The 16,249-nt window shown below is 36.4% G+C and overlaps 1 protein-coding gene across 10 annotated transcripts in view; it reads left to right on the top strand.

Annotated features, from left to right (window-relative positions):
• The first annotated feature begins 957 nt into the window (after positions 1 to 957).
• The window catches only part of ETV1 (ETS variant transcription factor 1), a 103,973-nt gene continuing 88,681 nt past the window's right edge, over positions 958 to 16,249 (top strand). Inside the window, exons 1-7 of one of the 10 annotated variants that reach the window (XM_049893714.1) lie at positions 958 to 1,084; positions 2,004 to 2,204; positions 3,170 to 3,366; positions 3,501 to 3,632; positions 4,408 to 4,495; positions 5,910 to 5,957; positions 15,551 to 15,604. In XM_049893714.1, the coding sequence (XP_049749671.1) occupies positions 3,588 to 3,632; positions 4,408 to 4,495; positions 5,910 to 5,957; positions 15,551 to 15,604 (235 nt within the window). In that variant the 5' untranslated portion in view covers positions 958 to 1,084; positions 2,004 to 2,204; positions 3,170 to 3,366; positions 3,501 to 3,587. The other 9 variants (XM_049893713.1, XM_049893712.1, XM_049893719.1 and 6 more) reach the window with 9 other exon arrangements.

Here is a 16,249-nt window from a genome sequence, read left to right as displayed (position 1 = left end):
AGTGGGAAAGAGAAAGTATGATGGTTCAACCGTTCGCTTGCAAGAATGGCACATTTGTCTCAAAATTTAAAGTTGTTTCAACAAAACTGTGCTGTAGGGGAAGTGACTGCTTATTCACATTTTCAATTAAAAAGTGCATTGGGTTTTTTTTTGGGTAAGATCAAATAGTTAAATGCTATGAGTCTGTTTAAAGAATTCAAAAGGGAAAACACGGAGCTCCGAAGTAAAATCGAAGGATTATCTAAAAGTTTGGGTATGTGGGTCCAGCAGTAGGAGGGTCGGGATGGGGACCTGTGAAGGAAAGTTCTGGATAAATAGATACTAAAACTGCCAGCCGGCTGAAACCTGTAATATTCCTAAAAGAAACTTAAAAAAAAAAAATTAGCAAGGAATTTGTGGGACGAATCAAAGGTAAAAATGAAAATTACAGAACCTTCAGTGAGAAAAAAGAAATCTCTCTACAGTATCGAACTGTTTGCACTTCTAAAAACAATGGCATGACGAAGCAGCAAACTAAACGCTCTCTCCTCACTTTCTTTAATTCTCTTCCTTTGCTCTGGCGCAGTTTTTCTTGTAGGCAATGCACCCCGCAATTGTCCCGTCATGAACCTTCCTTTAATTTTGGACTTAATTTTTTTTCCCCTCTTGTTATGCTCTCAAAGCACTTTTTTTTTTTTTTTTTTTTCCATCTCCTAGAATTTGTTTCGGAATCGGGACATAGAGAGGGAGCGAGGCAGAAAGCAAAGTTTTGTGATTTAGGAAACTTGGGCCTTTGTTGTGTTCCCCAGCCACGCCCCCAACCACGTGACCAGGAGAGGCCGGAATTTTCTGAATGGAGCTGAAAGGTGGCTGCGGGGGCGTATGAGGCTCCGCCCCCTTCCCTTAGGCGGCCAATCCTCTAGCGGAGCGCTGAGGGGTCAGCAATAAACAACAATGGGCTGGGAACATACGGTGCGTTATTGGCTGCGAGGAGAACCTCGCGGGGACCTAAGCCGAAGCTCCTCCCTCTCCCGGTTACCCTGGATACGGGTCGGGCTCCAGCAGCAGTGAAGGTCTTTGGAAACTGTTGCTCAGATTACAGTGGGTGAGTTATCCCGGGAGTGCAAGGCGGCGGCACACTCTTGCTATCGGCCTCCCCCCGCCCGCCGCCTGGTTGCACTCGCAGTCAAGTACCCAAGAGCCTTACAGGCCTTTAGCCTCGGGCCAAGCTGCTCCCAGAACCGGTCCCTTGGTGGAGTTAAAGCGCAGTTCCCGCTCAAAATGCTTGTAGGTGCGCAAGTTGTCACAGGCTACTCTGATTTTTGTTCGACTTTCAGTGAATGCACGGTGTGTTCCTTGCTGCCCGTAATTATCGGTTGTTTTCCCAGTAATAAGTGTTTTCTTTCTCTCTCTCTTTTTTTTTTTTTTTTGCCTTGACATACACCTTTCCCTTCCCGGTTCCCCCATGGGTCCGGAATTGAGTATTATGTGCTCACACTCCATTTTAAAGCGTCTCCACAACGTTCCATTTAAGGAAGGAAACTTTCAAATAGAAATTGAGAACTGCAGCACGTTTCCCAACTGGCGGAACAGCTGCCGGAAACGTCCTTTGGTCACTAGCTCTGCTCTAGTCGCCACCAGGATTACAAGTCAATGTCAACAACACTAAGCCCCTGGTCCTAGCAACCTTACAGGACAGAGCAGAACTGCCCCAAAGGTTTTCCAAGGCTGTAAATCATAACGGAAGTGGTCTGCCACTTCTTTCTCCAGCAGAGAGGCTGGGGGGTTCCAACCACTGCCTTTTTGGTTAGCAGCCCAGCCGGAATTCACTCGTTGGCAGTGGGTTTGGTTTAAGCCCCTGGACCCATCCCCTCGGCCTCCCAGCCCTTGATGGGTCGTGACTCTTTACTGCTCCAAGTCCCGTAGGAGGGGAACGGCAAGTGGCTCCAGATATGTAGCCCTCACTTTTCAACGTCCTAGCCATTGTCCTTCAAACCCAAGCCCCCTCACGGCTCTTCCCCCAGCTCCGGGCTCCGGCTGTTTAAAGAGCTCGAGAGGAAGTGAAAGCATCAAGTACAGTAAGTGACACCCTCGCCTCCGTGTATACATAACAAAAGCTCAGGAAACGTGCTGGTCGCCTGGATATCCAAGCCACCCCATTCTCTCTCCTGTTCGTCCCCACCTCCACAGTGGGCTGAAAGCACCTTTCTCCAAGGCACACGTAGGTACATATTTGATTTTTATACACTTTTCATCACCTAGATTGCCCTGTAGCCCCCCCTCCCTGGTTCTCCCTACGCGCTTCTCACTTCCTCTCCTAATAAGCATTTCCTCTGCTTCTCCCAGAAGCTTTCGCCATAAGATACTTTATTTTTCTGTCTCACCAACGACAGGATCTAGTCTTTCTTAAGAATAGCTCTTACAAAAATTACCTCAATAAGCCATAATGCTGGTAGTGGTAGGAGGGTGTTGAAAAAAGGGAAAATAACTTGGGCTAAAAGCTTAGTGGGAACGCGGCTAGGGAGCGAAGTGGGCTCCTCGTCAGGTCAAGAGTAGGGAGTCTGGAGATCTTGGGGGGGTTGAGAGAGGTTTTTGGATCGAGCCTCAAAGTATTTACACCTGAAGAGAACAAAAGTGCTTTAAGAAAATCTGCCCAGTAGGGCACCAACACACCAGTAACGAGAACTGACGACAAGATACACTTGGCAGCAGTGTCCCCGGGCGTCTTAACAATAAGCTGCAGATAGGAGGGGAGCCGATTCCCACCGGCTTTTCCAGGCTGCGAATTCCGCACATCCCGGCCTGGCATCGGCTCCGGCAGAGGGGCGCACGAGACCCGCGAGAGGGGGCAGCTAGCCGCCTGATTGACAACCCGAAATCTGATCTTGTGAAAGAGACGCGGAGCCAATGGGAGGCAGCGATCCATCAGTTTGGATTGGAGGCCCCTGGAGGAGAAGTAGAGGAAAAACCACTGAATTGAGCTCTGTCAGAGGCGCTTTCAGCTTCCAAGGGGGAAGTGCTGGGCAATAATTAATGTTTTTATTAAATTTGGAGGGAATTTTTTGCAGCCGTTCGCCTAGCGTGGCCTTCAGGTGGGTCTTTCCAACAACTTTTTATGTCTCTCCAGATAATTGCATGGTTGTGGGTTGCAAAAACTATCCTTACGAAAGAGGTGTCTCCGTCTCTTTAGTCCCGTTAGGTGCAAAGCAAGTCTCGTTGATCGCCATTGCTAGTTTTGCACACGTTTGCGAATCAGCGCTGCCCGGGGTACACTGACCGCGCAGGGAAACATCGAGAGTGTAAATAAATGCATCGCCTCTTGTTCGGATTTTTGCTACTGCCGAAAATATGTAAATTGTGAACTCTCTTGGCTCTCTTTGGATCCAGGTGAAGGAGGCGGTGTAGGGAGGGTTATTTTTGTGAATGGGACTGTCGGAGGGTAATTAGCTATGCAAATTCAAGAGCTTCATTCATGATTTTTTTTTTTTTTTAAGCCTAAAAGCCATCTTGTTCCCCTCTAGGTTGATAGAAGTCCAGATCCCGAGGAAATCTCCAGCTAAATGCTCAAAATATAAAATACTCAGCTGAGATTTGCGAAGAGCAGCAGAATGGATGGATTTTATGACCAGCAAGTGCCTTACATGGTCACCAATGTGAGTGATCAGTTCGAAAGTTGCTGTTTATAAACTTGACTCCGGAGGGGGGAGGGCGGGAGGGATGGGGGAGGGAGAGGATGAGAAGGGGGTTGGGATTGCAGATACTTTATCTGCTTTGTTGCCACTGTAGGGCGACTCTGCTTCTAGAAGCCCAATCTTCAAAATGAGCTTACCTTTCAGTGATTTGGATAAGGCATAGTTTTGTTTTTAAGACCCCTTTTTCTGATTAAAGTGTCCAAGATGAGTGGAAGAGGAGATGGAGGGCAGCAGCAGCTGCTGCACTCAAAGTTTCTGGCTGGGTTTGTCTGCCACATTGAAAAGAATGAAGTTGAGACAAATGCTGACACTTTTTGTTTACATGGGGTGTTTTTGTTTCTTTTTGCAGTGACTTTCTTAGTTTTCCAATTTCTCCACTCTCTTTTAGCTGCCTTTTTTTGTGGGTACCTGAGAAACTAATATTCACTGTGTTTTGATCCAGCCTAAAAACGACTTTAAGTGAAATGGCTTGATATTGTTTTGATGCTGAGATGCCATGAATATATGACTGATAAATAGCAGAGTGTTAGGATCGGCATAGGGCAGCAACTCTCCCTTGGCTGTTGAAGTGTCAACACTGTCATGAATGCAGAAAATGAATATTAGAATTGATACTACGGAATTTATTTTTATTGAGAGAGAGGACCCAGCAGACTTTCATGTTATTTATGCATGTTTTTTGTGTGTGACATCTGAAGTTTACATTCTTTTAAAGGATTTTATCTTTCCCTTTTAGAGTCAGCGTGGGAGACATTGTAACGAGAAACCAACAAATGTCAGGAAAAGAAAATTCATTAACAGAGATCTGGCTCATGATTCCGAAGGTGAGGTTTGATTTTGGGCTGAATTCCCCTTCTTTATCTCTTCCCCTCACCCTCCTAAAGAAGAGGAATGCTTCAATCTTATCTTAAAAAATAGTAAACTTTGAAATTACTGAATTTACCTAATACTTATATTTGGAGCAATTTACATAACGTGGCAGTTTGCATTGGAGAATGTTTTGTGGTCTTGTCACAGAACTAATGAAAATAGGTAAATAAAAATTAGAAGTGACATCCTTCTTTTAGTCATTCTTTTATGTTTAAATACACTTGTCCATCTGACATATAACTAATATGATACACTAAGGTAGGAATTCTAGAGTAGTCAACACAAGGGACACATGAAGCAGCTATGTGCACTGTGTACACTGCTGGATTTTTTTTCTTCCTACATTATGCAATTGTTTGATTTCTCATCCCCTTTACATTAAAATCATATACTATTATCAAAATTTCCAGGAAAGATTTTAATGACTGTAACGTGGAATCAGAATACTTTAATTTTAGGCCTTAAAAGTGTTCACTGAATCATAATGAAGGCCTAATTAATAATTACATTACCTAATTGAGAAGTTAGGCTACAGATTCTTTTCATGAACTATTGGTAGGAGGTCAACATATTATAAATGATTTCAGTCATATGGGGCATTCATAATAAACTTAATGTATTTACATCTAGTTATCAAAGTCCAGTTTTCAATTTAGATTAGATATGCTGAATTATGAGACTTCTTCAAACCCTTATACTTATTGAACACCTCCCTACCCCCCAAAAACAGAACAGAATGCACAGTTTTGGACTCGGTAATTCACAAATGCCAGGGAATTATTTCTCTCTGATTTTGTAAATCTTTTAAGGTACAAATTTTCCTCAAAAAAAACTTTTATTTAAAAGGTGTCCCTTTTAGTATTATGGTATTAAATCTGACAACATATAGTACTTTGAGGGTTATCTCAAGTACTGTTGTATCATTTATATAAGATTCAGAAGGTATAAATAAAATGCTTTTCAGCCTTTCTATTCTTTCTCTCACCACTGTTTTAGCAAGAGTTGAATACATTTGGGAAAGACTCCCAGGGATAGACACACCTTCACCACAGCCTTTTTTGTGAATCCTACTATGTGTGTGTTTGATGTTCCTAAGCTTGTTTATTCTTTCCTGGAGGCGGGCGGGAGGAAGACTATTATTATTTAGTGTTTCCACTATAAGAACTTCTTAAAAAAGCATTGCTTATTAGGCATAAAAAATGTGCAGGATTGTTGAGATATGATTCCTATTTTTTTGTTATATTGACCTCCCCACAAGTCAAATTGACATTTAATACCAATTTTACGACGATGAACATTTCTATTTAATGAAGCCTTAAAGGTTTGCAAATCTTATGTTTTGTCCTTCGACTTTTTTTTCTTTTTTAGAACTCTTTCAAGATCTAAGTCAATTACAAGAAACATGGCTTGCAGAAGGTAAGGCAAAAAATTGCTATAAATGGGGAGAAAACAACTCTAGAAGGGGAAAAAAAAAAAAAAAATCCTGAACTTGCCGTCTTAATGTTCAGCCCAATTAATTGAGCTCTAAAAGAGCCACCTCATGTGTCATGCATACATTAGAGCCTCTGATGAGTTTGTCTTTGGGGACTCTGGGGCTGCACTACCCAGTGTCATCACAAATTACCAGGAGAAATTGCTTCCAGCTCACAATCACATCTGCTTTTGGCAAGAACTAATGCACCAAGACTTCAAGTTCTAAGCCTCTGTTCAGATTTTAATTGCAATTGATCAGGTTTATATTATTGTACCTCGAGAGACCTCCTAGAGCCAGAACCCGGCTTGCTGCTTCCTTTAGAGCAGCGCATATCATTATTTGTGTTCTGGTGGAGGACTTCTCTGATGGCAGAAATTAGTTTCTCTGGGTTCATCAGGACGGGATGCTTCAAGATTTAAGTGCAAGTGTCTTCTTTCCACCTTGTTCACAACACAGAACGTTAGGTGTGTATCTTATACTTAGAAAATCTATGCATTTAAAGTAAATCTTTGGGGGATTTGACGATTTTAAAAATGTTTTCTACTTGTTACTATACATGTGATGTTTGTTGAAATTGACCTTTGCTATTTCGTCACTTTTATTGGGATTTATTGACTATAGCAAGGAGACATTTAAAGACACTGCTTTGATTTTGGATTATTTTTTGATAAAATTTTGCATTTAATCTCTTATTCTTTGATTGTGTGAAACTTCATTTTATAGGAACAATGAGGTATTGCTTCAGTAAAGCTTTATAGAACTTCAGAAATGCCTAATGTTGAAGGATCTTGTGATCATTCATAATTTGAAATTTTTATCTTGCATTTGGTATAATGAATGTGAAATTTCAGTTTTATCCTGTGATGTGTTTTGTTGGAAACAGAAAGAAAATTATAGATATTTAAGCCTGTAGTATGATTGTATTATTTTTGTCTTCACATTGTATGAGAAACACACAATTTCTTGAACAGATTTTGAAGATGGTGAGGAGAGAAAGGGTCTCTTTAAGTTGAACCCAAGTACTGCTGCAGGTACTTGGAGGCTGACTGACTTGTTTTATCCGGTGGTCTTGCAAACAGTTGATCCAGTTGCTGTTAGTATGTAAAATAAGTTTCTTTGTTTTGCTGGTATTCCACTTCTCCAAAGAGCTCTTGCAATCTTTATGAATCTTTTAAGTTAAATAGATTTCCTGGTATTCTTTTGAAAGGGCAATTGTATTTGTGTGTTAATGAAAGGTAAGTATTTATGAAAGTTTTAGTTACATTTAAAGGTCATTTTTCGTGTCTCTGTAAATGAAACTTATTGCAATAGATTACTTATTATTGCAACATAAGCCATACATTCAACCGTAACTTTTTCAAGAAAAAAAACTCCATAGAGGTTCTTATGTTGACTTGTTTCTATTAATTTTGTAAAGTTGAAGGTTGCGAGGTCATTAAATTTATGAGGAAATTTATTCCCTTGTCCAAAAGAACTTAAAATATCTATTTTAACTGTTCTGGAAGGTTTGTTGCTCCTTAAGATTTAAAAATCTCATTGATTCCAAGTCAGTGCACTTGCTGGCAGATTTTGAACGTGCATAGCAATTCTGTTACTGGAATTTTAAAATGTAGAATCTGTGACAGACTCTTAACATTTTATAATCACTTTCAGTACCTTTTTTTTTTTTTTTTTTTTTACTTTTGTCTTGTTTTGTTTCTTGTAGCTTGAATAAGTGGCTTGAATAATCTGTCCAAGTTTATCTTTTAAAGCTCTTCACTGAATATTCTTACTAATGATTTCTTAACATTCCTGTAAATCAAATCTGAAGATTTAGCTTTATAGAAAATAAACCTAGAAAATGACCGATGTATTTGAGGAACATGGACTTTTTCTTAGAAAAGAATGCATAAACTTAATAAGTTCAGGAATGAATCCTCAGAGTGTTTTATTAAATACCCAGGTGAGCTACTATTCACAAACTAAGGATACTATTGCATTTAGAAGAATTTAAATATTTATCAGAATAGTTTCATGTATTCAATCATGATATAAGCAAAAGTTGTTAACATGTTTTTTTTTTCACCTAATAGTGAGAAGAGTTTTTTAAACCATTGATTAATAGACTTCACATTTATTTTTGTTTGATTAAACACAATTTAAGTATTTTGCATTAAAGTTTTAACTTGACTTATTCCATGACTTGACTAATTAGTTAAAATGAGATCTCAAAAATCATTCTACTTTATTTATAGCTAGATTTGTTCATTTATGTCCTTCTGAACATCCAAAAATTAGAACATTGCCAAATTGGCAGACTGACACCGTTTACATATTTCTTTTCTTAATGACTTGTAGCCAAGAAAGTGACCATGGAATTTTAAGGCATCTTGACCCTTTTAAAAAAGATCTTTGTCAATTAACCAAGTTTCTCTCATGAGTTAGAATCCCAGTGGGAAATTAAACAGGTCTAAAAATCATTTTTATTTATTTTTTTAAATCGTAGTAGACATGAGTCAAGTTAGTTGTAATGTGTTATATAAAAAGCATGCTTTTAAAAAACAATCATAGTCTCTAAATACGTGGGATATGATGTTATCTTAGCACACTTATCTGTTCTTTCCTTTAAGAATTTTTCTAAATTAGACCCAAAACTCAACATATGGATTAGTAACTGGGTAAATTAGTATGGGTTATGAAATATGAATTTACTTCTAAGAGGAAGTTTGGGTAGATTAGGCAGGATTATGTGAGGGTGAGGATGAAACCAGCATTTTTAAGTTTACTAAAATCATCTCTAAATACACTTCCATGCTCCCCCCAAAAATAATTTCTGTATAGGGATCAAAAATATGTTTGTGAGGAGTGTAACTTTATATTAATACCACTTTCCGTATAACACTGCAGTTGAAAGGTCTTTAACATATATATCACAATTTAAAATAATCACATCTTCTTCTGAATTTAAGAAAATTAAAGCACTAGTATTTTCAGCAACTATAGCAGTAGTTAAAAAAAAAATCAGAATGTCTATTTTATATTTGCTCCAGAGGTACTTCATATTGTAATTTTGCTATGTACAATTCCTTATTGATTATTTATCGTTCGAACAAGATTGCTACTGACAGAAAGGCAATTGCAATTATTTGATCCCATCAAATAATGAGTTCAAATATCAATCTTATCAATATCATGGTAATGTCTTATTCTTTAACAACCTGTTTTAAGTTATGCCTTAGGGACTGATGTCCTAGAAATTCACAGTTAAAACTGAATCTTTTGTGTGAGTGGAACAGAAAGAGAAGGATGCAAACTTGAATTAAAAAAAAAAAAAAACTTGCTTACTAAAGCTTACCTACTAACACAATTTAAAGAAAATAATAAACTTCAGTATATACACAATGCAATCACCTAGCTACTTCTGAGGGTAGTTTTTGGTGTTGGTCCAGAAGTTCTTGAGGTGGCCTTTCCTTAGTAATATTAAAGAAAAAAGTCAGCGGATATTCGCTACCATCAGGGTAAAATCTTTTTCAAGCACTTTGCATTAGTGAAGTTTTATGCTCCCACCATGCATCCAAGTCAAAGTTTTATCTCCAAGAACAACCTTTCCACACCAAAGGTTGTTACCTCCTGGAGATACCTTTTTTTTTTTTTTTTTTTTGGTTTTATGTGACCATCAAATAGTTGGGTTGACTTAAAAGTAGAAATGCCATTATTATCATCTCAATTTGCTTTGATGGCTGATTCCAAATTCATATCCCAAATAATTTTTATGAAGTTCCTTAAATAATATGTGCTATTGTTGTTTGCTGTACAGAATGTCACCCATGATATATTGTAGTTATAATGTACTCATTTTTGTATATCAAAGATTGTACTTTTTTTTTTAATGGCACATACAATTAGATAAGTGTTCACGAACTTTTTTTTTTTTCTCCTGTGACACAGAGGGTGTTTTTTGGGGTGACACAGAAAGGAATAAAGGCTTTCAAAGCTACACTATTTTATTTGGTTTACATAAAAAAAGGAATTACAAATTAAGCATTAAATTACAGAAGCCCCAAAATTTCTTAGCGTAGAGCAAGGGTCATTTGATTTGTGTGTTTGCGTGTGTGTGTGTGTGTGTGTGTGTGTGTAGTGAAGGGGCTACTACCCTCTTTCTGTTGCATCAGGAAGTACTTTAAAATACAAAAGAATGACTTCTTAATTGCACTCGATTTAAAGATAGCAGGTAGAGTAAATATATTTTATATCTAAATATTCATTGGACTTGTAGAAAGGTTTTCTTATCTAGGATCTATATGTAGAAAAGAAAAGTGCTTTAAAAAAGAAGAAACATTGAATCTGGTGTTGCATACGTAGTATAGTTTTTCTCAAAGCATTCTCGTAAATGTTAATGAGTGTTGCTGAGCTTTTCTCATTCAGTTACAGGAAACCTGTAATTTTTTGCATTTCATAATATGTCTTTATTCCATTTGACCTGTGCACAATTTTGTAATAATAATAATAATAAAATGACAATATTGTCAGTACCTCTGTAGCATTAGACAAAATATTTGTCTAGAAACACCTACTTGGATGTGAACTATCCTTCAAATTTTCAAGTCACTGCTGGTCAATTTAGAGTTAAGAAATGAAGCTGAGTTGACACACAAGACATTTAAAACTTACCCTTTTCTTTCATTTACTTTTAGAATATATAGAAACCGTGTCTTTATCAAATATTAAAGATGTTTCTGTCATGGGGAAATAGCCCCCATTTTTGTGTGTGTTTAAGTATGTTTATACTTCTTGCATTAATTAATGCTTATACATCGGTACAATGATTTTAATGTTAAAAGCGGATGTGGTATAAAACCAGGCTTAGTGGACTTATGATTATTTTGTTCCATGGCCTGAAGCTTTATTTTAGGATTAAACAGAATACCACTGTTCAAAGGCTGATTTTCTTACTGTTTCATTTAAAAAAACATTTTAAATTTCTTCAGAGAAGCTGATTTTCTAACCCTTTGAATCAAAGTGGAATGCTATACCATTCAGCAAAAGTCCATTATAATCTTATGATAAAGAAAATTTGAATAATAGAGAAGAAAAAGAAAACATTTCTTTAATGACTTTTCCTCTTACTTCCTTTCCTTCTTTCTTTCTTTCCCCGCCCCCGCCCCCTTTCCTTCCCTCTTACTTCTATATATTCAACTTTCTTGACAAGGTACCCTATAAAGCAGGATGGGTTATCTACCACATCATCTATCTATCTGTGTATCTATCTATCATCTATCTATCTATCTATCTATCTATCTATCTATCTATCTATCTATCTATCTATCTATCTATCTATCTATCTATCTATCTATCTATCTATCATCTATCTATCTATCTATCTATCATCTATCTGTCTATCTATCATCTGTCTATCTACCTAAACAGTAAATTTTTGTAAGCGGGTTATTTCTCTAAATATCTTCCTTAATGGGTTCGAGCTGTATTTGAGACAGAGCAATAAAACTGGTGTGTTTATATTGCAAGTTCAAGTTTACTTGCTTTAGCTCTTCGGAAGGGTGTGACATGAAAAGATTTGCGGTTGGGCCACATGGCTCATGCTGGACTGTGTTTTTGTGAATGGAGGCAGAACTCCAGAACTGCCTGCTTGTCTTGAGGAATTGCTGAGAAGATCAGCTGTCTCATTCACGGGCAGAAAGAATGACTCATACATCTTCCGCCTTGTTTGGCTCCAGGTCATTGTTGCAGTGGATAGAACTGGTTTTAATTAAATATTAACCCCTTTTATACTTGACATTTGTTTTATTTGCAATTTTTCATTTTTTTCCTAGCTTTAAAAAAGAAAACCTCACAGGCCCCTAGTTTGTGAGAAAAAGAGGTTTTTACTTGCCTGCACCCAGCCTTGTAAAATATTAAATGTTCACCTTAAGTAACAATTACTAATTTGAAAGCTAAAAAAAAGCAGGCTTAAAATAAAAGCAAGCTATATTTAAAAATTGCCCAGTTCTACTCCCCAAAAAATGTTAGTGAAAAAAAGATATGAAAATTAAAAATGAGGCTTGAGAATCCTGTGACATGTATATCACAATTAATATTTTTATGGATTTCTTTCCCATGATATGTAGTAAAAACAAAACAAAAAAAACCCAGAAAACCAAAAAATCCTTTGGATAATAATCTAGGTAAAGCAAATAGCTGAGTACAGATACTACCCTTTTAAAGCCAAGATCCAGAGACTTGATGGCAACTTGTCTATTAATGTGCAATGAATTGATAGAGCTGCTCCAGCTATTACCAATAAAATCCACATGCTTAATCTTCTTGAAAGCCTTTTATTGGTCTTTTGGTATATACTTTACCCCCTTGTCCTTCTTTCCTCTTTAATTGCTTAGTGGGAGGAAAAGGTTTTCATTTCTAAAGGTGCTCATTTCAAGCATAGTTTTACAACACAGTAGTGAAAAAAAATTTCTTTTCGGTTGACTTCTACTGTTAATTTTCAACTTTGGAGTTGGTATGGCTTGCCACAGATTTTCAGGCCGCTGTAGTCTGCTGCTTCACGGAATTATTGTCCATTGATGAAAAAAAGGAAATGTATGATACAAGTGTGGCAATAGTTTGTCATATTTTCCTTGCCTAGATCCAACTTATGTTTTTAGTTAACTGCTTTCCTTTTAGTCTAACTTGAAATTAGAGGTATACTTAAGCCTTTGTCTATTTAAATAGTATGCCGCTTCATTTGGTCTATTCAGTTTTTTTAAGATTAGCTTCTGTGAAAATGTGAGTCATATGTTTTTTGTTAAAATTCTGTAATATGTTCAGACATAAGTGTGAAGTATTTATTCAGTATGTTAAGGATTTAGAACAGAAATAGCAATTCTTATTCTTACTCTTTTTACGAATTGTTGGTATGCAGCTATTTTCTTTATATTTGTGAGGTATAACTTCTAGATTCTTTGGCTTCTAAAGTTTTGCCTTTTTTTCCACACATATCCCAGCACACGCCACACATCCATCAGTGATTTTTATGCTTTCTTGCAGTGATATATATTGTGGAATTCCAAATTTGTCTTGTAATAGTAAAAAAAAAAATCTGGCCTTTAGGACATTCATACCAGCATATTCAGTTACAAATATATTTTTGTTACTCACCAGCTATTTTTAAACTATTCCTGTAAAGGATATTACATTTTTATTAGATTCTTGTAAATGTTGGCCTTTTAAAAGTATAGTAATTGCTGTGGCTGATAATTTTGCATCTCAATATTTATATCTGTTTACCTGTTAAGTTAGAGAAGAACCAAAACTTGTGTAGGTATGATGGAAAAAAAAAAAAAAAAGTGCAGACTTTGATTCTGTTTGTCCATTGCTGCTTATTAAATATATAAAACCATTTTTGTAATTTTTTAATGTGAAAATTTATTGTAAAGGGTACCACAAGGTCCCTGGGTGGCACAAACAGTACTACTCCGTTTATTTATAAATCTAAGAAAAACTCAATACAATGTCAAAAATTACATTGTGTTATTAATTTCTAAGAAAATGCTAATGCATGAATTTTAGCTATTATTTTTATTCCCTTCCATATAGTTCATTAGAAGTGAAGACTTTAATTTTGTGTTATAATGATTGAAGTATTTTCTTTTTTTTGTAAGTTGAAAGAAAGGGATTGATAGTGGAGGACTGGAAAAAAGAAAATACGTAACATTTGTTGAGTACCTGTCATTGTGTCTGACATTGTGTTTAGCCTGTTTTATTTAATCCTCACAGAAAAACTTGCATTATCACTATTAAACTTGTGAGTAAAATTAAGTTCAGTGAACGTAAATAACTTGCCCAAAGGTAAATAACCAGCAAGTGGTGAAATTATGATTTGAAGTTTGCCAGACTTGATAAGTTTTTACTCACAGTATCAGTGGAATAGGATGAGGAAAAAAATCTCCTTATACTAAGTAAAAAAAAAAACCAAACCCAGTGCCATCGAGTTGATCCTGACTCATAGCAACCCTATAGGACAGAGTAGAACTGCCCCCATAGAGTTTCCAAGGACCTACTATAGGCTCATTAAATAGACATGAGTTATAACTTGAAAATGTTCTTAATTTGTTTGGTTTTATTGGGTGGCAGGACGTGGAGTGTGTCTTTAATAAGCTTAAGTTTTGATGTGTAGGAAAAAGTTGTTAAAAAACAGTTGAAAGTCAAACTGCATATAATAGACAATCCGATATGAAATCATTAGATACTTACATTCTATTAGTAATATAGCATAAATAGTATTCAGCCACATAGTTCTGATTTTTGAAATACTTTTTTTTATTATATAAACAACAACAAAACAAGCTAATCCTATGTGTGCTATATTCAGTAAGCTAATTCCTTTTTATATAGTTTTTTTTAACCCTGTCAGTTGCCTATCTGAAACGTTTTTAAGACACAATTTTAAAAAGAATTCTCATACAGAATAGGCCCATTTTGGGGGGTGGGGTTAACTGACATCCATTTTACTATAACTTGATTGGGTAAAAAAGTTTTAGTACAATACAATGCTAGAAAATTAATACTAATCAGATGAAAGCTGAAGCTAATTAGTATGATAACGTGTTTTTACATATTAAAAGTAACCTAACATCGATTTTATGTAGTTTTTGTGTGCTTATATGGTGTGTGCATGCAAAAACTCACTTTAGTAATATTATGTCAATTAGGTTTTTGTGAGGCCTCAATCAACCATGATGAAAACATTTCAGAGTGAAAAATCTCACTTCTGTTTTGATTGCAGCCGAATGCATTAAGTCCTGCTATTTTTTTTTTTTATTCAGTACTTTTCCTTTACTGAAAATAGGGAAGTCATTTGACATTAGAACTGATGAAGTAAAGATATTCTTTTTATTAGTGCTGAATTGTCACCAGGAAAATATTTTGCATGACAAGATGCAGTTTATTAGTTATTATTTTTATTGTATTTTTGGCCATAATCACTGAAAACAGTTTTTATTTTAAAAACTTTGTAGAGTATTTCAGTCAAATTTAGAGAAAATGTTTTTAGTTACAGTAGTCTAATTTGCAGTACCAAAAGCAGACATTTCTAAAGAAGCAGAGGGGTGTGTGTGATAACTGCGCGTCATTTAAAATAATCATGTAGGTAATTTAGATGAACTGCTTAACCACCGGCAGTGGGTGAATTGAAGTATCTTTTTGCTCCATTCTTGCTAAAAGAAACCCTGCAGCTAGTAGAAATCTTGTAGCTTCCTTTTGTTTTTTTTTTAATTTTGTGTATTCCTTTTATTTCTAACTGGTAGGTGAAATTCAGAGGGACTACGACTACCACTGTTATATTTTACACACGTACACGAAGGCACATTTTCTGCCATCAGTGATCCCCTTTATTTCTCTTTCCAAGAATTGCTGTCAATACCATTTTAAACAGGAACTCATTGCCAAATAATCGTAGGTTTGATCTCAGCCGACCAAGATCTTACTTGAGATTCCTTATTCCTTAACAGTTTCTCTCTTAATCGTAAAAAAAAAAAAAAAAATTTTTTGTTTTTTCTTTCTTCAGCTCAGGTACCTGACAATGACGAGCAGTTCGTACCAGACTATCAGGCTGAAAGTTGTAAGTACAGTATAACTCGTCTCTTGTATTTGTCTTTCTGTTTTGCTTTTTAGTTGATTTTCACCTCTAGTGTCTGTTTTTTGCGTTGTGCCAGTGCCTTTTTTGCCTACAGTCATGGGTGACTTTATTTGGCAGAGTCTGACATCAGCAGAATCCCTATATGGTATTAGCCAAGCTCTAAATAGTACTGATCTGATTAAAAGATGATCCTGTTCTCTATATTTGGTAAATATCCCTGGGGAGGAAACAGAGTGTAGACCATGAGTGTGTGAGTGTTTACTTCCAGTTTGCCATGATGTTTACAAGGAAAATCTGGATGCTGTTGGGGGACATGGTGTGGTGCTGCTTTGCTGTCAGTAGTTAAAATCCATGTGACATTATTTATTGTATAACCTGTAAATGATCCTGGACCCAACATTATTTGGCTTATTGTACTATTTTACATTAAATCACAAACTGTCACCTGCTTTAATTTTTAGCCTTGAATTTTCTGTTTCTCAGTTGTATTAACCCAAAGGGAAGTACCCACTGGCTTCTCTTAAGGTCCCTTCAGCATTCCTTTCCCTGAGCCTTGCTCCAGGTCCTAACTATCACAGAATGCATGATAAGTGATTCACAGGGTACTCACTCGCCCTTAATTGCAGA

The sequence above is a fragment of the Elephas maximus genome, chromosome 8 (genome assembly GCF_024166365.1).
Source record: "Elephas maximus indicus isolate mEleMax1 chromosome 8, mEleMax1 primary haplotype, whole genome shotgun sequence".
In the NCBI taxonomy this organism is placed as follows: domain Eukaryota; kingdom Metazoa; phylum Chordata; class Mammalia; order Proboscidea; family Elephantidae; genus Elephas; species Elephas maximus.
Note: the sequence above shows the minus strand (reverse complement) of the source record. Positions and strands in the feature narration are given on the sequence as shown.